Raw genomic sequence first — 24397 nt, forward strand, 5'->3', positions numbered from 1 at the left:
AACAAGGCCAATATGGTCTGATACCGATATATCAGTGCATCCATAAGTATAATATTTACCAATCTAGATGAACATTTTATCAAAACACGCACGCACACGCACACACACACACACACACACACACACACACACACACACACACACACACTTCGTTCTGGTAAGGTCCTTCAACATTCATTTAACAAAGTTCCAATAAGTCCAGGGCAAGTCCCGAGCTAAATAAAGATAAGTGCTGCCCCCGTTTGTTTTATTTTCTACATCAAAGCTCGGGTCGATATTTTCTCACTAATGGCGCTACTTTGGCTACTATGAAAGTCTACTGGGATTTTCTATTATGGTGCAATAAAGGTTAGTTGCCAAAAAACTATTTTTTTGGTGGTGTGTGTAGAGGCTCCCACATAAAAGAAATGCTACTGGATACAAATGCATTAATTTCATTGATGAACAGGGGGAGGCTAAAAGGAGAGCAGAGTTCCCCTACTGAAGCCTTAGGATTCCCCTATGGTGAGGTAGTAGAAATGAGTTTCCACATGCGTTTAGATTTGGTCAGACTGCAGGGATGCAAAGTCATGGATAGTGAAAAAGGTGACAAATATCTGGGCAGACATAAAACCAGTCAGAAATCCTCCTATTTTGGTCTGGGACCCGTTTCTGGCCTACCTCGAGGAGGTTAGGAGAGATGGGTGACTCGCCTGGCTGGATTCTCAGGGACACCCCATGTTTTTCTCTTTTCTTTTAAGCACATATGCGCCTTGTGTGGCTGGTAGCACCACGTTGTGTGATATTGAATGTTGATTATGTTTGTATGTTTGTTTTGGGGTTTTTTTCCTTTCTTTTCCTGTGCCTGAGCCTGTTTGTTTTGTCTTGTTTGTGTACTGTTCTATTGAAAAATTGAAAATAAAATATATACATAAAAAAAGAAAGAAATCCTCCTATTTTTGGATGAAAAAGGTCAATACTTTACATCCCTGGATTTGGTCTAGCACAGAGATTTTCATAGTGGGAGGCAGGCCTCCCCATGGGGGCTCCAAGAAGTTTCAGGGGAGGCTCAGTGAATCGCAATGAAAAAATATTACATTAGTTATCAAAAGGAGATCACATAGAATAATAGCCTAAATGTGTGTGATTTGGTTAAAGAGATAGTTCAGAGATACAGTAGTTTTGGGGAATTTGACAGTTTTCCCCACTTTCCCAGAGGCAGAAACAAATACATGTCTTCAGACTAGGGATGTTCATCAATTATCGAAAATCGATAATCGATCGTTAAGGATTGGAATCGATCCTGTGGCATTTGGATCGATTTTTTTATTATTAAAAAAAAAAAAAAAAATTTTTTTTTTTTTTTTTTTTGGACTAGGTTTGGGTGGAATTCGTTCCTCCTCGCCCCACTCCATTGCACAGCCGACTAACGTGAGGTGGAGCTTCATATAGTCTCTAGTTTTCTGGCTGGGCACGGGCCTTTGTGCCAACAAAACTGTTTTAAACATGAGAAATTCAAACCGGCATGCGCCGGGGACAGCAGTGTTGGAGAGGAGACACATTGAAATAAAGAGTTCATTGAGGAGAACACGTTGTCTTTCGTATTTTCTGCCATAGGCATTCATTTTGTTAAAAAAAAAAAAAAAAAAAAATGAAAATATTGAAAATTTTCTAAGTATTAATAAAATCGATAATCGATAATTGATCGTTAATTCTCACCGATTATCGATTTTGGAAAATTTTCAAAATGAACATCCCTACTTCAGACAGACTTTTTTTATGTATTTGGTGTAATCTGATTCTGAAGCATGTCAAACAGTAAATATCCGGCTATCTTGGCACAATTATTGAGTGTCTATGGGATCAAATAACATAATCATAATCCATAAGCATCCAGGAATTGAGCGAGGGGGGTGCCTTTTTCCAAGCTTTGTCTCGGGGGAGGCCCATAGTCTCAGACTTTGAAAACCCCTGGTCTAGCTAAGCAGACTAAAAAATACTCAAATAGCATGTCCCCCTCAACCTAATCTCACTCCAGTCATTAAATTCTGTACCTTCCAACAGTTTTTCAGCCATAGAGTGAGTTTTACCAACTTCCTCACTTCTGGTAAACACAGCCCAACAACTTAACGGCACGCTACATGAATTCAATGGAGGATAGTCTTAGGTCGCTTTCACATATAAGCTGTTTGGTCCGCTTTAACCGCGCCAGGGTTTGTTTCCTCGGATAGTGCGCTTCGTTTGGGGTGGTGTGAAAGCGCAAATTAACTCTGTTGCGGAACAAACAAGCGAACTCTGGTCCGCTTGAAAACGTGGGTCTCGGTTCGTTTGCAAGTGAACTCTAGCGCGGTTCGTTTGTGGTGTGAAAGCAAACCGAACCAAACACAAGAGCAAATATAGGAAAGGCAGTGCATCATGAGTAGAAGGCGGTAGAAGGAAGCAAAACACTGCGGCGCGCACATGGGTCTGTGTGCGCCTCGCTCGTCTCGTCTCATCTGCAGAATGATGTTGCACCCAACAGCTCGCTGCCTCATCTGCTGCTCATATTGGGCGCATTCTTGTAAAAATATTTATTTGATAATAACACCCAAGTAAAACCAGAAATCCAAAGATCGCATAAAGGTGGTGTTTCTCTATGGGTTGTGTTTCGCGGATTCACTTGTGTGCAGTCACTCAGCCCTCAGCAGGTAAGGCGCCAGAAGAGGAGAGATTACCCTCTATATTCTGTCCAATAGAGGAGTGACTGTTTCGACCACATGACATTGTTCAGAAAGTTTGGTGCGCTTGGCAAATTGCATGTGTGAAAGCGAACCGGACCAAATGAAAAATGAAACAATGTTGCAACTTCACCCCCCCGAATCGCACCGAGTCCACCAGCTTATATGTGAAAGCGACCTTAGTCCACATGCTACTCACACTCTTTCTTGATCTTCTCTGACACCAGAAACTCATCCCGTTCAATAGTGGGGGCGTAGTTACTGCCAATGACTCGCACTGCATACTGGAACTGGTGGGCAACTTCAGCTGCAGACGTGACATGACATGACATGGCATAACATAACATAATGATTATAGGGCCATGGCACACAGGCAGCATTTTGAGGTCACATTAATGTAGAAATTAAATTACCAGCAATTATAACCAACAGTACTTTTACGTGTATGTTTGCTCCTTTTAGCTCACTAGTTCATCCACAGTCATCTTGTGTTAGTTTGGATATTCCACATCTAAACTGCCTCAAAAACCTTCCAATGTACAGTATTATGACACTTAACACTCTGCATTAGTGAGGGGTGATATCACTTCCTTCCTAAATTAAGATGTGGGACAAAATAAGTGTGGATAAAAGTATGGCATAAGATTCAAAAATACTCTTGATAGTACTGTCTTTCTGATAGTACTCTCCCATTTACAGAGGTTCAGAGTCTCTCAAATACATCATAGGTTTAAAGAGGACATGAAACATTTGATCATATGACTACTTCATTTACATTTCACCTCAGACAAGACAGGACACTGCTAGATTTGCTAGAAAGATTAACATTTGTCACCTTTTCACCAACTAGGGCACTGTTTGATGATGTCACTAGGTTAAAAAACACGATTTCAGACGGCAGCCCGTCTTTATTGTCACACGAACACACTACAACACATGCATGCGGCCACTACACACACTCATGCTGACGGTGGCCGGTAAAATATGTCCTCTGCATTTGACCCATCCAGGCTTGTCCTTTCCTCCAGGGGGCAGGTCAGGAGCAGTGGTCGCTATTTCTTTCCAGCGCCCGGGGACCTTCATTGGACCATCATTGCACCAACTTCAGATGTTGTCGTCACTGGTCGGATGACGATCTTCTGCATGTTTTTAGTGGGGGGTTATGTACGGAGGAACCCCCTGGGGGGTACGGGGAGAACATGCAAACTCCACACAGAAAGGCCCTTTCGACGAGATAGCACACCTGGGCAGTAGGCACTGAAGATATGGGGGGGTCACAACTCCAGCGCCCACAGCGTCCCAGGTGGGAATCGAACCCAGGACCTTCGAGCTGTGAGGTGACAGCGCTTACCACTGCACCACCGTACATAGGTTGACTGTACAGTACAGTACCGGAGTGTTGGTAGTAAGTATTTTGAACATTTTGATGAAACAAAACAACCACAAACCAAGTCAGAAACACAACAGCATGCTGTGAGCCTTAGAATTCAAAATCCTTAGACTCCACTAAAGCAGTGTCCTGTCTTGTCTGAGGTGAAATGCAAGCAAATTAACTATAGTCATATGATCAAATGTTTCATGTCCTCTTTAAGTCTACAATGCTAATTAAGTTAGAGAAAAAGACGGCGATATTTGATGACTTGTGTTGCACAGACATGATAACCTTCCAGAGAGATGCTTGCATCCATCCAGCAAAGGCCTACTGCTAGCAAGACACGACAGCCACAAGAGGCAGGGACGCCGTGTGTGGTGTTCAGCATGAGAGCTAACGCTTTAGCAAGCTTACATTACAGTTACATTGTTATGCTCCACCACGTATGCACGTTTGGCAGTAAGCAACACAACGTTAAAAAGATAGCTTTTTGAATGGAAATTGACGTGACGTTAGCTACATAGAATGGCACGTATCTGGGCTAACGCGAACCATGCTAGCGTCAACTGATGTAGTTAGCGGTTACCTTCACTTTTCCCTGTGATTCTGCAGCAGAGGCTTTGCAGAAGCACGTTGGGTGATTTCTGATCCAGAGTCGCCATGGTGTCCGTGGCAAACGTTTCGTCTCTTGGTCAGATAACGGAATAAATACTACGGTTTAATGTACACTAACTCCACTCTGTCACTCCGAGCAACGCCATTTTGACAAATGCGTCAAGCTAGCAATAGATATAAAGATTATGAGAGGAACTAAGTCGATTTTGACTTCAAAGTAAAAGCATAAATGTGTCATTTCTTTTGCATCTGCATTTATGACTATCACGTGGAATGGATGAATGAATGAATGAATGAAACGAGTACTATTATTTTGCTGATATTTTACTTATAAGAGCATGGTATAGGTTGGAGACCACATGCAGTGATCTAGACTCGTTTTTGTAAACTGCAGGGGGCACTGTTCCTGAAATGGAACTGCCTCCTGTGATGTCGCAGGGATGCAAACTAGTCACCTAGTCACATTTTACATCCCAAAATCGTGAGCCCAAAAATGTAAATTCCTGCGCAACACACTTTATGTATAAGTTTTTAGTTAAATTGTGTAGTTCATTTAAATGAACTCAGACAGAATAAATGTTGTAGGCTAAATGCAAAACAGATGAGAATACAGAATGTTCAAACCAGATTATTTTAATAGGGGGTTGGGGGGGGGGGGGGGCATAAAAAGTGTTAAACGTTCGTCAAGTAGCCTACTAAGACATTTCTCTTATTTTCTCTGCTGACTGACATGACGATTAACAACTATCACAGATGGGCAATTTATAGTTGGCTAAACTTGTATAATAAAAAAAATAAAAAAGCACAGGGATACAAAAAGCAACTCAATAACAGTAGCCTAATAAGGGTAATTCGCCTTTCTTCAGCCTTTGTGTCTAAAAGGCAGGAATTAACACAAGTGAAACCAAAACGAGGGTTCCACTGGAACACCTGGAAGTTGGAAACCCTCATTAATGTTTTGCTTGCACCTGTGTTACAGTACTTCCTGCCTTTTAGAGACAAAATGTCTCCTGGTGAAAAATGTCAATATATGCTTTATTTTCACTTCTGTAACCTACTAAAACAAGAGAGAGAAAAGGTTGAAACAAATTTGTTGGGTTGGGTTTTATTTTGTAAGTTACAACAGGAAGTGGTGTCTATTACTTTGTCAAGCTTGACGCTGGTGTTTTAACAGAACCCGCCGAAAAGCGTCTCCAGAAGGAATGGACAAATGAATGAAAATATTTCCCCCCAGAAACAGCATTTGCGGAGAAAGGTTCTGACTAACTTTTACAAACTACTGCCACAATAATTTTAGTTCTTATTTTAATTTTCGGCGTAATAATGATAACACATCTTTACAATAAAATCAAGTAATTGTTAAAACCTGGTGTAGCCTACAAAAGAAGTGGCCAATCATATGAAAAATAAGAAAATTAGTTTTATTCTTCATCTTCTGTATTATTACTAGCAGACATTGAATTATAGTTTTCAAAATCATCTGGTCATATGATTGTAGTGAAGCCTGGTCAAAGAAATCAAAATATTGTAATGTAGCCTTTTTACTGGATGAAAAAAGACAGATCACTGATCACGTCTTTTTTATGATTTCAGCACCATGTGTGGATGGACAGCACCAGTGGGTTGTTGGGGTGCCTGGACAGCTCCCCTAATAGCCGGCTGTTCCTATTGTTATCCAGTCATAAAGCAGACGAATCACTTTCCTAATTAACTGAAACATCTAACAACTACGCCCTCAAAACACTAGAGTGCCTCCAGAGCCACCACCTGGCTGGCTCCTCGTGACGTAAGATGAAAGAAAAGCTCCTTTGGCCGCGAGACACAAGACGATTAGTACGCGCGCACGAGAGAGAGAGAGAGAGAGAGAGAGAGAGAGAGAGAGAGAGAGAGAGAGAGAGAGAGAGAGAGAGAGAGAGAGAGAGAGAGAGAGAGAGAGAGAGAGAGAGAGAGAGAGAGAGAGAGAGAGAGAGAGAGAGAGAGAGAGAGAGAGAGAGAGAGAGAGAGAGAGAGAGAGAGAGTTAATATTAGTGCGATCCCAATCACACAGGAGGAGCGCCTCACCGTCTCTGCCTGTAAGAAGTGTACCGAAACTAAAACAACAGCTACAATGTCACTGATATAAATGCATTTTTACTGAAATGTAACTGGATTAGGTGAGTAGCAGACACAGGACACTGTCGGGAGTCGTTTTGTCGGACAAGCCTTTAATTCCAGGAAGAAGAACAGGGAGAGGAAAAAGTCATGGAGAAAAAAGGAGAATTAGAAAGAAGTTAGCGTCACTCTGCAGTGAACCAACCATTGGAGGACCTAAAACGACCCAGAACGAAGAATTGTCCGGAGAGGGAGAGGAGCAGGATGGGGATGGATTTCAGCACTCTTCGGACCCTCATCAGCAGATATGTAAGTTTTTACAGCGCCTTGCCTAAATAGGCTAACGTTACAATATGGCACTTAATGTATATGTGTCTAGGACGCCTGGCTTACGTTACACCGTCCGCTTTCAGTCCATGGCGGGTTGCATCTTCCAAGATGAATTGAAAACATTTGTGAGCCTTTGTCATAGGTTTCAATTGCGCAAAGAGAGGCATGCTACTCATCCGGATTAAGTTTCACTGGTGAGAAAGGGAGGGGGAGATGCCCTTTGGGGAACTACCTGACGCCATACGCTTCCAACCATGCCACTTTCAAAGGAAGTTATGTTTTCTATATAGTTTTGCCGGGCGGTGCCGTTTGAATGGAGAGCAGGGTGTAGCCAAATTCCATTCAAAAAGCGGCCGATTTAAAGTTTACTTGCTTATTTGCAGTTACATTATGCCCCATCAAATACGACTGATGGCCTGTTCGAATCGTTAGGGGCTACTGGTAAATTCGTCGTACAAGTGATGATCCACTAATCAGCACTCTGTTCAACGAAATTTCAGCTTGATTTATTTGCCTGTTATGGACCATCCCCTCATACACCGTGGTGCGTGGAGTAGGGAGTGAGCCTATTCTAAAAGTTGAGATTCGATTAAAAGTGCTGCTTAGTGGATTAGGCTATCTATATACCGAATTTACTGTTGGCTCCCCTTTATATACGGAAAGTATATTGAGTTTTGAGTAACACTTTACAATAACGTACACAAATACTATAGTAGTTACTAGTAAACTAACCATTAACTAATAGCCAGTTAATGAGTAGCTAATGAAAAATTTGGCATTAGTCAATCACTAGTTAATCATGAGTAGGTAGTCATTAGTTAATGATTAGTATCTAATTTCCTGAGTAGAGTAGTTAATCATTACCTAATGATTACTAAATGGTTGTGCTTGACCACTTGAAAGTACAGATGTAAACACCCCCAAGACACATTGAAGACAGATTGCAATCTGATCAGCCAAACCACCTCCGGAGGTGGTCGGGGACGCATTGTGTACACATTGAACACAAGTGTAAATGCAATGTGTCCTCTCAATCTGGATCCAGCAACTGTATGCAGATTGAGAGGACACTCATTTTGGGTGATCAGATTGCAATCTGATCACCCAAAACGCATGTTAACGCAGGTGTAAATGAAATCAGGCTAATGTGGTCAAGCACAATCTGATTGCAATCTGATGGCAGAAAATGCATGTTAATGCCAGGTGTAAATGGCCTCTATGTGTCCCCCCAATCTGCATACAGCAACTGTATGCAGATTGAGAGGACACCCGTTTGGGATCTGATCACCCAAAACGCATGCTAACGCCAGGTGTAAATTAAATCAGGCTAATGTGGTCAAGCACTATCTGATTGCAATCTGATGACAGAAAACGCATGTTAATGCCAGGTGTAAATGGCCTCATTGATAGGCAGTTCAGAAACACTTTAATCAACACAGTCTCACAGAAAATTGTAAAATAGCAACGTTTTGGACCAACGTTGCTATGTTACAATTTCGGCTCGAAAATTGTAAAATGGTAAGAGATCTTAGGGTTAGGGTTAGGGGAGGGGGAGGGGTTAGAAACAGAAAATCTCCGTAAACCACGCCCACCCCTGTAGAAACGTACGTTACCATTTTACAACTTCGGAGCCGAAATTGTAACATAGCAACGTTGGTCCACAAACGTTGCTATCTTAAACAATTTTGGGAGATTGGGTTGCTTTAATGGTCTAACAATTTAAATGGGATTATATCACTTGTAATGCAAGATTCCAGAGATCTATAAGCAAGATGCCAATAGAGACGCACTGCAGAAATTCGAATACTCCATTTTTAACAAGTCACGTGTCTCATAATCAGTGAAATCTTGTTTTCGTTAGAAAGTGGACATTTCTTCCAAAAGAGGATTTCACTTGTTTCCAATGCAGTTTCCTCTCGTTGCAGGAGTTTCCCCAGAAACAGGTGTTAGCTAATAGCTTAAAGCAATTCAGAATAAATCATATAACTGCACTATAATAACTGTAGATTCAATATCACTCTGGATACAAGTGGATTTTCATTGGAAACATTTAAGTGATTTTATTTGACCACGGTGGCAGATTGCACAGTAAAACTTTAATCCTCAACACTGGATTAAATCACTCATTTAGTATATTTTTTGTAGTGTTGACTTGGAATCCTTGGAAGGATCAGTTCCAGTGAAGCAGCTTGTGTCCCATTCGCTCTCATTTCTTTTCCTCTCAGCTGAAGCAGGACTACAAATGGAGCGCTCAGTCACATGAATGATGTAATCCAGTTGTTTTCCCCACTTGCTGGTCAAATGGATGGGCAGCCCTGGGCCAGCCTGCATTAGGCTACGCAGTAATGCATTTGGCAATAATCCAGACGGAGCAAGCGCTGCTCACATCATCACATGAGCGGCCCAGGTTTCTACCCTGCATGCTCAGGGAGGCTTAGACACGTCCTCCCAACTGTTGCAAAGGGCTGATTGAGTCGCTGCTGTGTGTAGATAGCCGGCTATAGAGGCGTATAGTGAGGAACCTGCAGAGACAGGCCTCTTGACTGTAAGAAATGGGGAGCTGATGAGGATCACAGCTGCAAAATGAGATGTATTGCTTCTGCAAAGCCTGTGATGACTGGTGAGGTTAAAGACACTCCGCCTGAGGAATACTGTAGATTAGGGTTAGACCGGTGTATCGCCTGCTGATATTGGCCGTTTATGAAATATAGTCTGCAAAACCTGGAAAGAAATGTTGTTTTCTCTGCACTTTTTGTTTAGTTGCACAATTGTTAAATTCTGTTTTTGGTCTAAATATTGTTTCAGAGAGGTTTTTCCATGCTGACAGGGGCGGGGGGGGCAGGAGAAATAGTGAATTCTTCCCTTATTTTGCATGAAAATGGTCAAATTAAAGATATTGAGTATCAGCACCAAATATCACCTTTTGGCAACAGCCTGAAAATATCTGCATCATCCTTCAAAAACCCGAAATAGGTTGAACCCTACTGTGTGCCCTACATTTCCACACTGGACAAAATGGTTTAATCAGATGCAAATAGATTATCTGATCAGTCAGTGATCTGTCCTGTTCAAACCATGTTTTATTTGTTCCAGTTCAATCTTAGTCTCCACAGTCGTGCATTTTTCTCTCCAAAAGTGTGTTGCATTTTTAAATTTAGACATTGGTCCCCCAGGAACTAGTCTGCTTCACAGGCTGGCAGCCATAATGCCTCGGGCGTGTTGCGATTTGTGTTTTCTCAGCAAACAAACTGACTAACAGATAGCCCTAATTCATTGCCGACCAGCCTTGGTTGGAGTGATAGTTGGTACAGGTGAATTTACATGAAACCAACAATAATGGAACAGAACAGAACAGAATTGAATCGAATCGAATCGAATCGAATAGAATCGAATCGAATAGAATAGAATAGAATAGAATCGAATCGAATAGAATAGAATCGAATAGAATCAAATAGAATCGAATAGAATAAACACTGTTTAAACACCTTTTAGGGCTTTTTAGCTAGATAAAGTCTTTGCTTCCACTCATGATAGTCAAATATTCAGAATGGACGTGCCCCCCAGTTAATTTGTTGTTGCGTACAACAAAATATATAATGTTGACAATATGGATGGGGGGACATGTTGTCAGCATTTAATTATTGGTCTTCACTGTCCTCTATGTTATATTAAAGAGACCAAAAGGTCCAAGTTTATCTCACTGTCTCCCTTTAGGTTCCTGTTAATGCTTTTTATTCAGAGTTGGACATGCTTTAGCACAATTGCACTCATCAGGGACAGCAGATAAACCAGGTGGTGCCCCAGCACCTGTCCTTTTGCCCTCTGAAGGATAAGTGCCCTTTTTGCCATACACGTCCGCGGCTGACATGACTGTGTGTCAGAGGCTGTAGCGGACTCATGTTTAAAGGTGGAGTGAAGATACTGATATCCTCTGAACTAGAATACCTAAGGCATCCATTGGTACCAAGTTAACATGCTTGTCAGGAAGGGGGCTAAATGACACCCCAATTTTAGGCGAATATGTTCTATAGGTACACATGGGTCCCCCATTTACAGACATGCCCACTTTATGCTATCCCATAAAACATGCAGTTTTTTTCATGCAGTAGAGTAGCCTATAAATGTGTTATTTTTGCCTTCTATTTGAATATTTATGCATACTGGGGTCCCTCAAAAGTCATAATAATAATTTGGCTATATGACTGCAAGATGAGACTCTTGTGGATTCAATGAGCCCATTTGTATTCATGTGTGATGATGTATTGTAGTGAGATCGTTTTTCAAAAATGGACCTTGCTGTATAAAATGACATATCTTTTTAGTTACTATTATATGTTTCTGTAGTAAGTGTTGAGCCTGTACTTTAGCAATAAGTTCATGCAAATCTGTGGTCTTGTGTTATTATTAGGGAGGAGGTGGGCACTTTAAGTGTGGTCACCCAGGGGCACCACACTGTATTAATCCGGGCCTGATTGTATGTCACTTTATTTTTGCTATCAATAATTATGAGAGGGGTGCCCTTTTTTCACCTGAGCAGCACCCGCCCCCCAAAATGTCTGTGCACGCCACTGACGCTCAGAAAACATTGAGTGTTGCTATTGGTTAATATGCGACTACAACAACATGCCTCCTGGGTTAAATGCTGTTGACACAAAAGGTTACAGAGCTCACCGTCATTGTCACATGAAAAGTAATGGGTAGTGTGTCATCATCACTCACTACTTTAGTCAGTCCAGCGGTACAGCAGTAATACATCCAGGGCAGGGGAAACCCATCTCAACCCAGTTTGCCCATTTCATTTGAGATTCATTTGAGTTTAGAACACCATTAAAAGGGAAAAGGAATTAAGAAGCTGAAATAGTTGTGAAATGTTGCAATATTTAAAATTATTTGGCATGACAATAGTCAAAAAGATTGCTTATCGGCGCAATATCGGCAGCTTCAGCGCAAACGGAATTATTTTAATGTGATTATGAGAATACGCAAATTAAGACACGAGTGATGCACTGTAAACTTATGATTCTAATTCACTTGAATTCAGTTTGTATTGGGAGTAGTGATACAGTATGTGTAGGCTTAGGCTATATGCTGTGGTACCAGTTGGTTTGTATTGGGAGTAGTGATACAGTATGTGTAGGCTTAGGCTATATGCTGTGGTACCAGTTGGAGGGCTGTTTGCACTTGTAAGACTGTCTCTCCAGTCGCTGCCATCTCTGGTTAGCCACAGAAGACGTTATATAAGCCTATAGCCATCTTTTAAAGCCTTAACATGTAGGCCCCTATCGTTGCATCGGCCTAGTTTCTACGCCGAGCGCCTGGCACAGTGGGCGTGGACCAGCGCACTTGATATCTTGGTCTTGGCGCTAGACGCAGCCTAAAGCATTACAACCATGCCTTTTAAGCGTAAAATTATGCACCGTCATGCTCATTGGATAAGTGCAATAAACGAATCGCACGCTTGCCTTTTAAGCTCCAATTCCAGTGGTCCAGCAAAACCAGACAGAAGCCAAGCACTCTGCCCCCCCCCCCCTCCCTTCATCCAGTCTGTCTGTCTCCATATAGGCTATTATTCCATATTATTATGCTTCTCAAACCAATCTAACTGCAGTTTAAATACTGCAAGCATGTAAATACGCTACACTATAGCAAGATCAAAGTGAAAAGAATGTTCTAAAGGCATCAGCTAGAAAAATATAGCCTATCCCTATATGATGAGATTAATTTTATATTGGTGAAAGTTTGTCCAGAACGATATCGTTTTCTCTCCCCTGCTGCAGGTAGAATGATGCACATAAATATACCCTACATTATGTAAAGTCATTGCATAAATGTGTTTTTATTGTAAAACTAAATGTGAAGTAGGGCCAAGTTATTGGAGCGGACACGTTCCGAAGCGCGTTCCGCTAACACTTATCTAAATCACGTTAAATCTACAAGAGATATATATAGGCCCAGGAGGACATATATGTTTCACTTAGGGTGGTGTTTTAATTTCGATGTTTTATTTGGTCCAATATTGAAATGTTCTACAATTGCAGGCTGTGTAACCATTACACATTATTTTAGATCAACCTTTTATATCTATTTCGCCTCATTTGGTTGCTATTTAGTAGCGAAATGGAGTACCCAATTGCATGCTGGGACATTCACAGGCAGTGAACTTACAACTGCTATTTCCTATAGGACGTGTGTTGTGTCTGTCTGAGTGAGGGAGTCAGAGAGAGACAGTCGTATTGTGCCTGTCAGACTGAGGAGAGAGGGAGAGAGTGACACAGAGAAGGGTGACAGAGGAGAGAGCCAGAGGGGAGGGAGAGAGCCAGAGGGGAGCGCTCCGCACAACTGGCGCACTGAATAGGCCTGCTTTTCAAAAGCGCAAAGCGCTAAATTTACGCCAGGTGGGAAGATAGCAGTACGCCGAGATTTAAGGCCGACACGCCCACTCTGGCCCATTCTGGGACTGCGCCACGCCCATTCGGCCTAAAGCGCATTTGGCAGCGTAAAGCCATATTGATATCTTCCCGAAACAGGCGCAAGGCACGTTTTTTTGCGTTTAAGGCCCGTTTTAGCGCCGAAGGCCTGTGAGAGAATAGGGCCCGTAGAGTTGTAATCTTTGCGGCGTCGCCCCTGTCCCGGCCCAATGAGAACTGATGGCATTGCAGTGACATGCAATAGCACCAGAACTTACTGTACTTTTACTGTATTCACTCTGATGGCTTGCTTCCTCTGTCAGTGTATCGTGGGTCCTGAAAATGTTTGAAAAAGTCTTAAATTGTCTCACTCACTATAAGACAAGACTAGGGATGGCACGATACCACTTTTTCCATATTTGATCCGATACCGATACCACAACCTTGAGTATCTGCCGATACCGATATCAATCCGATTCGATTTTTTCCCCTTGCTTATACAACTAAGCTGTTAATAATAAATTTACCACTGCACATTGCTTACCCAGCCATCTAAACATTATGTTCAATCTGTGGAACAATATTTATTCCCTAAATGAAAGGCTATATATCCCAGAACATAGACTCAATTCAACAACATAAACATTCTAAATTGCCTGGTGACTTTGTCACTACATTTTGTGATTTTTGGCAACTTTATTTCTAAAAAGCAACTAGCGAGAAGTCTGGCAACTTTTTATGACCATGAGATGCAATGTTAAAGTGTTGAATGCCAAAGCTTTTGCCAATAACAGCGTTCCCACACACAGCGTAGTCCCCCCTACCTCCGCTGTGAGTGGAGACTGTACTAAGTTATATATATTGATATGCAAATTAGCATGTGATGTCAGTTATCGCATACACTGCATACCGCGCTGTTGAGCCACCCTAAATCACCACAGAGGCAATTCCTTCACCGCGACAGACCTATTTACAATCTCTTGATTAAACCTCGCTGATTGTTGGAGCCAGTGAGGCTGGCTCCTGATTTCCTGATTTTAGTCACAAACTCACAACACACACATGCATGCATTGCACACACACACACACGCACACACACACACACACACACACACACACACACACACAGTCACGCGCACACACACACAGTCACGCGCGCACACACACACACACACACACACACACACACACACACACACACACACACACACACACACACACACACACAAACACACACACACACACACACACACACACACGCACACCTATGTGGCAGAAGTGAGGTGTTACTGGTTTCCTGCTGGTTTCTCATGCGTTTGCAAAATTCATGACCACATGACCAATTCATGACCACGTATGAAATGTCCGCACCAAGCACATCCAGTGCTAAATGTGTATGTGCAACACACATCTGATGAATTAAAAATCATTTTTTTTAATCAAAAGCATTTTCTGTTTTAGAATAATATTTATTTTCTGATTTGCTATCAATCAGGAATGAATTACGGTAAACTAATTCAGTAAGGAGATGAAGAATTGCCTTCATGTTTTATTAAGAAACCAATGGTAAGAATGATACCCAATCAACTTACATGTTATTGTTCTCCCACAAAATCCTGTTTTTCAAGATTCATACTAGGAATTTTGAAATGCTGAAACATGTCCTGTTCTTGAATATCCAATGCTAGATGATCTGCTAATTTATTTAAATATGAGAATAATCAATAGTTGCAGCACTAGTGCATGACTGAGTCAAGCAGGAAAGCAGTTACGTCGTGTGTGTGTGTGTGTGTGGGGGGGGGGGGGGGGGGGGGGGGGGGAAGCAGCCAGTCAACATTCCTCTGCTGCTGACTAATCTGGATCTCTGGAAAGGAAGTGCCTCCCCTCTCTGTCTGGTTCCATGTCTATAATCCAGTTGGCAGCTATTTCAAAAGCTCAACCTCTTACCTCCGACTGCATAGATCCCCCCCCCCCAGTAATTACTTTACTATAATGTAGTATGCTACGAATTAAGGTCATAAGGATTTGTGTCCGTCTTCAAAAAGGCGAGTAAACTACTGGATAAAACAGGTTGAGATGGGTTTAACTTCTAGCGTGGCAAAAACCGTCCTGATAATGTGAGCTCACATTCTGTTTGGCTCTATGTATCAGTCTGGACTTCCAGGGATTTCCTGACATTGCAATGTAATCCGGCCAATCAGGGACTGCCACATAGTTGATGACACAACCAGGACCATCGGGGATGCCAGCGGCAAGACGGCAATGGCGTCTCGCGAAGCAACGAGCAGTAACATTAGTAGAGTAAACGCAGCCATAAGTATATAACAACAATTAAAGGTACATTCAGCGATGTTTTTGTGTTCAAATAAGTGTTAATGACTCTATATTCGGACAGCAATCACTGAAATAGAGTGTTTGGTCAGTGACTTGAAACCTCAAACCCCCCGCTGCGGGTTTAAAGAAAATATTTTTTCAATGTTGTTCTCTTAAGTTTTGGTCCAAGTGAAATGTTCTATGGTCTCTCCCGATTATAGCGTTAGCTGAACCGTTTGGTTTGATGAAGTACAACTATTTTATAAGCATTTTACAAAATGTCTATGGGAAAATAAATGGCGGATGAAAATCTCTGGTACAGTGCTGAAGCAGGAAGTGACGTTCCACTTTGCCTCTCTATTGTGGCACTGCACCACGCCTCTTCAGCGTAAAGTGCATTTCGGGCCTTAAAACATGACGGTATCCTCCCGAGTCAGCGGTAGGCAGGCGTAAAGCATGTTTTTTTGCGTTTAAGCTTAATGCCAGTTTAGCGCCTAAGGCCAGGGGGAGAATAGAGCCCTATATGTATTTTTTCACCCCGAATCCAACATTTTGAAATGCAGGATTGCAGGGACAGAGGGCTGAAATTTCAGAGTTGAAGTGTGTGAAGGTGTGTATTGTGTTCATGCAAAAACAAAATGGGGGGGGGGGGGGGGGGGGGTGCCTCTGACACCCTTGAAATGCAGGGTGTCAGAGGCAGACTAGGGAAGTCTGGAGTCAGTAGTCTGACTACTGGACTACTGGAGACAGTAGTCTGGAGCTGGTAACACAGGAGGAGGAACACAGTAGTCTGGAGCTGGTAACACAGGAGGAGGAACACAGTAGTCTGGAGCTGGTAACACAGGAGGAGGAACACAGTAGTCTGGAGCTGGTAACACAGGAGGAGGAACACAGCAGTCTGGAGCTGGTAACACAGGAGGAGGAACACAGTAGTCTGGAGCTGGTAACACAGGAGGAGGAACCCGTCTGGAGCTGGTAACACAGGAGGAGGAACACAGTAGTCTGGAGCTGGTAACACAGGAGGAGGAACACAGTAGTAGCCAGGTGACACAGGAGGAGGAACACAGTAGTAGCCAGGTGACACAGGAGGAGGAACACAGTAGTCTGGAGCTGGTGACACAGGAGGAGGAACACAGTAGTCTGGAGCTGGTAACACAGGAGGAGGAACACAGTAGTCTGGAGCTGGTGACACAGGAGGAGGAACACAGTAGTCTGGAGCTGGTAACACAGGAGGAGGAACACAGTAGTCTGGAGCTGGTAACACAGGAGGAGGAACACAGTAGTCTGGAGCTGGTAACACAGGAGGAGGAACACAGTAGTCTGGAGCTGGTAACACAGGAGGAGGAACACAGTAGTCTGGAGCTGGTAACACAGGAGGAGGAACACAGTAGTCTGGAGCTGGTGACACAGGAGGAGGAACACAGTAGTCTGGAGCTGGTAACACAGGAGGAGGAACACAGTAGTAGCCAGGTGACACAGGAGGAGGAACACAGTAGTAGCCAGGTGACACAGGAGGAGGAACACAGTAGTCTGGAGCTGGTGACACAGGAGGAGGAACACAGTAGTCTGGAGCTGGTAACACAGGAGGAGGAACACAGTAGTCTGGAGCTGGTAACACAGGAGGAGGAACACAGTAGTCTGGAGCTGGTAACACAGGAGGAGGAACACAGTAGTCTGGAGCTGGTAACACAGGAGGAGGAACACAGTAGTCTGGAGCTGGTAACACAGGAGGAGGAACACAGTAGTAGCCAGGTGACACAGAGGGCGGCGGATCACATGAACTCGGCGGCTCTGTCTGCTTCTCAATAATTGAAAAGTGAGGCTGGCTGCCATCCGTGTGTTATGGGAGTCGTCTACAGCGGGTTTCACAACGTCGAGTCCAGGGGCACCCAGGGGTGCTTGAGGGGGTTCCAGGGTGTCCCCAGCCAAAGAGTAGTTTGATTTCACTATTATGTAAGAACCAGGCACGTGCACACATAGACATGAAAGGGGGCTTGAGCCCCTGCCTTTTTTTCAGTCTGTAAAAAGTGCCCTTTTTTTTTTTTTTTTTTTTATAATACATTTTTCATTTTCATTCCAACAACACATGAACAAAACAAACAGCTCAGACACATGAAAAAATTAAATAAGAAGTGCCCTTTCCTGACCATGAATGCATTTCTAATGGTGCTTTGTATGGAAATTGCCCTTTCCATGCCGTCACTGAAGGCAGCATTCAAAGAGAAATGCCTTTTCCGAGCTCTCTTGGCCTTGAATGCACCATTTGTAATAGGCCTCTGCATGGAGCAGTGTTTTTCTAAACTGCCCCTGAAGGCACCAACCCAAAAATGAACCCAAAAATGAATGAATAAATAAATACATAAATAAATAAACCACCCAATAAATAAATAACCAAAATATAGGGAACAAATGCAGAATTGTTGCTCTTGAAAATATTTTTTACTTTACACTATTGGAAAGGGATGTTGTGTTGTTGAATCAGCAAAAAATAAAAAAAATTCTAATACACCTTATCTAAATCTTCTGTCTTGCTTTTTAGAATTATGGTTAAAATGCATGGTATATTACAAGCCTCACTCAGTATCGTTCAATGTTTCTGCCTGTGTTGCTATCTGTTGTAGTACAACAACCTAAAGGGAGAAAAGGAGCAAATAAATATTGATGCTTAAATGATTTCACAACAGTATTGCAACAGCATGCAACTTTTATATACTAATATTATTCAGTTATGGAGTTATTTTTCCGTGACAAGTCTCATCCTAAAATGAGATATTCCTCTAAATCTGGTTAAAATCGGAATATTTAAAATGAGTTATACCCCTAAATTGGCCTTCAAATTGCCTCAAATTTCCGCCGCCGCCCTCCGGACGCCGGCTGTAGTGCCCTTTTATGAATTTGAGCCCCTGCCCCTCTAATGTTCTGTGCACGTGCCTGGTAAGAACATTAGAAATTATCCCAACTGCAGAATGTGTAAGAATGACTATTTTAATAATAGATTTTATCACTATTATATAGTTCTACAATCTTCTTCCCATAATACCCTATAGCTTGAATCAGTTAGATACTACTTAACTGTGATGTATGTATACGTATGAATTTATGTCATTAAGATTTTATCATGTGGTAAAATATTAGAGATGCTGCGATCGAGATTTTTCAATTCCGATCCGATTTCGATATTTTAGCTCAAAACCGATCCGATTCCGATCAAATTTCGATACCGATTTCGATCCGATACCGATACAGCACATATTTAAGTCTCTCTATTCTGTCTGATAGCTAGCAGGCAACAAACATTTTTAGGGTTAGGTATGTATGTGTGTGCTTTGGTAATATAGTATGTAAACGATTTAGTTCATCTAATTCATTTGATGTAAAACTAAAACATAACAATCAAATTAGGGCTGGGCGATATGGCCCGTGACAAAGCAACATTATTAAATAATTTAGAGCAATGAAACACGCAGAGTAATTAACCTTAAAGACGTTAACTCTCTCTCACATGTAGGTACACACAATCAGACAGACTCCTGCTGCACTCTCTATAGCCTACATGGAGTAAAGAAACGCTTCAATGAGGTAGCCTATGTGCTCTCAAAACAAACATTTTGGAAGGATTATTCGCTGTAATTATTATTTGAAGTGTCCATATAATGCCACCGCAGATTTTCTGTTGTGGACTCGACTGTGATCTATTTGTCAACTTTACTGCAACGTGAGTAGGCTGTGAACAATTGAGTGCGCATGAGGTAATTAAAAGAAATCAGACAGCGAGTCTGGCCGTATCTGCAAGCCGTGTGCGCACCTGCTGCACTACTACTTTAGCCTACTACTGCAACATGGCCAATTGAGAGCGCATGAGGTAATTAAAAGAAATGGGGAAGAATAAGAACTGTTTCTGTAGCCTGCCTAGTGCCTACCTGCTACCTCCATTTGAAACACTGCGCGGTCACGCCATCCGCACTTTGGGGAAGCGTAGTCGGTCGCGCTATCTGAAGACCATGGATTAATTGAAGAAAGACCGACATGAAAGCAGCAGCGCAACTCATCCAGAGCAGGCCTAGGCTACAACTGTTGTCGCGCAGGGCAGCATGTGATGTGAGTGTCTGTGTGTGTGTGTGTGTGTGTGTGTGTGTGTGTGTGTGTGTGTGTGTGTGTGTGTGTGTGAGAGAGAGAGAGGGGGGAGAGAGACAGAGTTATTAGCTGCTTTGCACACCTTGGAAGCTCTGCTGTGCTCCTCCTGCGTCCGGAGACATATTACATTAAATTGGCCGTTGCGGGCTGCTGGGTTGGGCTGGGTTCGGAATTTTCAGATATTTTAACGGGGCGGGCGGGGCGGGCTGGCTCCAATGACGGGTTGGGTTCAGGCGCGTAGCCACGGGTGTGCTAGGGTGTGCCAATGCCACCCAGACAGGCCGCTGGCACACCCAAAAAAAATGGGGTAAAAAAGGTTTTTTGTTTTGTCTGCAAAACACATGTCAACGCTGTCATGCACTGTGTCCAACTGTCCGCCTGCAAGTAAATCCATAGAGAAAATAAGTAGCAAAGAGCGTTCCCATCTGCAACGAAAATCACTTCCTTGTTTGCCTGAGACGCATGTGTACCCATGCGTCTCAGGCAAACAAGGAAGTGATTTTCGTTGCAGAGAGGTAACCCTCTTGGAACCACTCTTGCTGGTTCCTCTCGCTATGGATTTACTTTGAAAATGACAGTTTCGCGTACTTTGGATTATTATTTGATGATCGCATGGTGAGTACACAAGTCACAACATGTATGTGATTGTTTCTAGCGCTGTTGTGTGTGCTTTTGGGGGAATGAACGGCGGTAGCATATTAGAGACTGCCACACTACTGTACTATCTAACTAGCGTTAACAGTACTAGCAGCCCCCATGTATCACTGTGAAACGCACTTTCTAATGCACGCCACGCACAGTGAAGATGTTGGCGGCGTGTCCCTTCGCATTTAACGTTAGCCAGGAGACTTTTCAGTCATGCATCTGCATGCGTCTCAGATTTCTAATAATATACGGGTCCACACGAACATGCCAACCAAATTTGCGTTCTTTCCCGACTAGAACACGCATTGGAAAAAGTAGGTGAGACTTTTTTGAGATACTAAACAAAGTGGTTTTACATGTTGCCAAAAAATACAATTTAATTGACTGCTTCTACCTGCTAATAATGAGTGCGAAAAGGAGCAAACAACACACAAATATTCCTCTAAATCTGGTTTGAAAAGACCCAAAATTTTTTTGGCGGCGGCCTTGCGGCCGCCGCCAGATAGTCCGCCCCCTGGCACACCCTGGCTTTCTGTGGCATACCCAATGAGCCGAGTCTGGCTACGCTAGTGGTTGGGTTGGGGCGGGCCTTAAAAAAACCTGACCCGCGCATCACTACTGGCCATCCTAGGCTCAACGCGGCCTCTGTGTGCTGCTGCTGCTGCTGCTGCTGCATGCTGGATAGAAATCCTGGAGCGGAGTCATGGAATGGAGTGCTTATATCGGAGCCTTGGATCGGTAATTTTCGCTGGAATCCGATCCGATCCGATCCATGTTTTTTGGCTGATATCGCGCCGATATCCGATCACATGATCGGATCGCAGCATCTCTATAAAATATTATTGAATTGGGTTTGTAACAAAAACCATAGGGTAGTAAACTATAGTAATAGTCTTTCCTGTACATTCTCTGAGGGTGTGTTCAGAAATAGCACTCCGAGCGCCCAGATTGCACTCTAGCACAAACTGGAGCATTCGTAAATTGGGAGCGCTGTTGGAATACAGTGTTCGGTTATTCAGAGCGCTACACTCTCGGAGTGGCAGAGCGCACTGTCGGCACTCCATCTGAGGAGTTGGAGCGTCAGAGCGCCAAGAGATAATGAACTGCTAAAATTATGGATGGGGCCGATCCGATCCAATATCGGTATTGGGTGCCGATATTGGCACTAATTCACGGATCGGATCGGAATCGTTTTTTTTTTTTTTTTGCAATTCCAGCGCAGGCCGCACGCTGGCCGTAATTTGCCCATGTATAATAGTATCCTCCTTTGCCTTGTATATTTTCTTAATTTTGTCTGCTTTTTGCAAGGTATATTTAAAAAGAAAATCTTTAATTGGCCAAATATTTGCCTATACTGTATATTCAAGAAAAATATTGGTATCAGCATAATATTGGTATCGGCAGATATCCAAATTCAGGTATCGGAATCGGATCGGAAGTGAAAAAAGTGGATCGGTGCATCCCTAGCTAAAATGGTTAAAAAAAACACAGGGGGAGAGAAGAGAACGGAGGAGAGGAGCTGAGAGCAGATAAGAGTGAGCTGTTTGTACAGTATGTGTAACAGTTAGCTAACTGCTAGCCAGTACAGTAGCATGTGTTTCTAAAACTAATGACCCGTTCGTTAATTCATACAGAAAGAGCACGCTTTGCCTCTTTGAACAGCCGCACTCTCATTTTCGTGCAGAGCGTCAGATTGGATTTCCGAACGCACCCTGAATTAGATTATAGTGAAATTAAACTATTCCTAATTTTTCTGAGGTCCCACTAGAGCTCCCGAAAGCAAGCTCCCTAAAGCACCTATGGGTGTCCCCGTACCCCAGTTTGACAACCTCTGGTCTCCAGTGAGTGGGGTGAGACAAGGTAGAATAGATGGACAAATAGGTAGATGGACAGATAAACATGACTACTGTGTTGTCTTACTCGTGTCTTCTGTGTCTGATCCTTTAATAGCTCTCAGTTGGCAGAAGTGGGCCTCTTAATACCTGCTCATATTGATCTCAGCTCAGCTGATGCTCTAACTCAGGGGTGAGCAACATGTTTTTTCCTGAGGGCCATACTGACTTACATCAAGTAAGCGAAGGGCCACACATTGGAGATTATACCTTCCAACACTCCTGATTTTCGCAGGAGTCTCCATATTTTTAACCCTCTCTCCCGTTGTGATTGGTAATTTCTTGTTAATCTCCTGATATTATAGTGATGCAAATCCAATGGCTGTAGCAGATGAGATGTATTAACATAATTCTGCCTTATATTGAGTTTTTGGGCGTTGTTTTGTTTTTCTTTGAGTCCGGCCCTGGGGCCGCATTTTGCCCTAGGCCCCAGGCCCCAGGGCCGCAAGAAATGACTGTAGAACAGTCATTTCTTACACATGATGACATGAGATTACTTTTAGTCATAAAAATGATTGAAAGATAGCCTATTCAATATTCCAGACTGAAATGTTATAACAGAAGTGGAGTATTGGCCAGAATGACATGAACATTTGGACACTTATTTAGCGGGTATCTTGCACTGTATAGTAATATATAGTAATAGGGTTTTTACAATATTACTGTATTTCTTTTTATATATATATACTATAAGTACAGTCTTGTTACCCTGTAGTTATACTATAAGTACAGTCTTGTTACCCTGTAGTTATACTATAAGTACAGTCTTCTTACCCTGTAGTTATACTATAACTACAGTCTTGTTACCCTGTAGTTATACTATAAGTACAGATCTTGTTACCCTGTAGTTATACTATAAGTACAGATCTTGTTACCCTGTAGTTATACTATAAGTACAGTCTTGTTACCCTGTAGTTATACTATAAGTACAGATCTTGTTACCCTGTAGTTATACTATAAGTACAGTCTTGTTACCCTGTAGTTATACTATAAGTACAGTCTTGTTACCCTGTAGTTATACTATAAGTAGAGTCATGTTACCCTGTAGTTATACTATAAGTACAGATCGTGTTACCCTGTAGTTATACTATAAGTACAGTCTTGTTCCCCCATAGTTACACTATAAGTACAGTCTTGTTACCCTGTAGTTATACTATAAGTAGAGTCATGTTACCCTGTAGTTATACTATAAGTACAGATCGTGTTACCCTGTAGTTATACTATAAGTACAGTCTTGTTCCCCCATAGTTACACTATAAGTACAGTCTTGTTACCCTGTAGTTATACTATAAGTACAGTCTTGTTACCCTGTAGTTATACTATAAGTACAGATCTTGCTACCCTGTAGTTATACTATAAGTACAGTCTTGTTCCCCCGTAGTTACACTATAAGTACAGTATTGTTACCCTGTAGTTACACTATAAGTACAGTCTTGTTAGCCTGTAGTTACATGGTTATTTGCGGGCTGTATTCTAAAGCGTTACTGATTTCGGTGGTGACCTTAGGTCTGACTAGATCTGCAATGATTCAATCAGTCAGCGCAGATAAAGTGTTTAGCCATTGAGCTATTTCTAAAATGTTGGCCATTTGAAGCCAGATTTAGAGGATTATCTCATTTTAAATTAACATTAGACTGTTGTGATGTCGTTATTCGGTTTTAACCATCAATATTTTGCTCCTTTTCTCATTAGGGTAAATACTGTATATTTATTTAGAGATAAACATTCGGCGGCGACCAAAGGTCCCCAGCTAAAAGATTTCAGGGGTTACCTAATGTCTGACTAGATCTGCAATGATTCAATCAGTCTGCCCAGATAAAGTGTGCTAAATCCACTCATGATTGATTGATTTATCAATCAATCAGTCCATGATTGATGAGTGGACTAAAAAATATTCACCCA

The 24397-nt window shown here is 42.4% G+C and overlaps 2 protein-coding genes across 2 annotated transcripts in view; one reads left to right on the plus strand and one right to left on the minus strand.

Annotated features, from left to right (window-relative positions):
• tubgcp3 (tubulin gamma complex component 3) overlaps positions 1-4753 on the minus strand; it is a 49097-nt gene extending 44344 nt beyond the window's left edge. The window contains exons 1-2 of the mRNA XM_083633856.1: positions 4655-4753; positions 2896-3003 (exon numbers count right to left, since the gene is read on the minus strand). Coding sequence (XP_083489982.1) covers positions 2896-3003; positions 4655-4730 — 184 coding nt within the window. The 5' untranslated portion in view covers positions 4731-4753. The remainder of the gene's footprint in view (positions 1-2895; positions 3004-4654) is intronic.
• A 2291-nt stretch (positions 4754-7044) lies between these two features.
• Positions 7045-24397, plus strand: part of atp11a (ATPase phospholipid transporting 11A) — a gene marked incomplete at both ends in the record, with an annotated part of 105677 nt that continues 88324 nt past the window's right edge. Inside the window, one exon of the mRNA XM_083633089.1 lies at positions 7045-7083. Within this exon, the coding sequence (XP_083489215.1) occupies positions 7045-7083 (39 nt within the window). The remainder of the gene's footprint in view (positions 7084-24397) is intronic.

The sequence above is a fragment of the Poromitra crassiceps genome (assembly GCF_964638095.1).
Source record: "Poromitra crassiceps genome assembly, chromosome: 3".
Taxonomy (NCBI): domain Eukaryota; kingdom Metazoa; phylum Chordata; class Actinopteri; order Beryciformes; family Melamphaidae; genus Poromitra; species Poromitra crassiceps.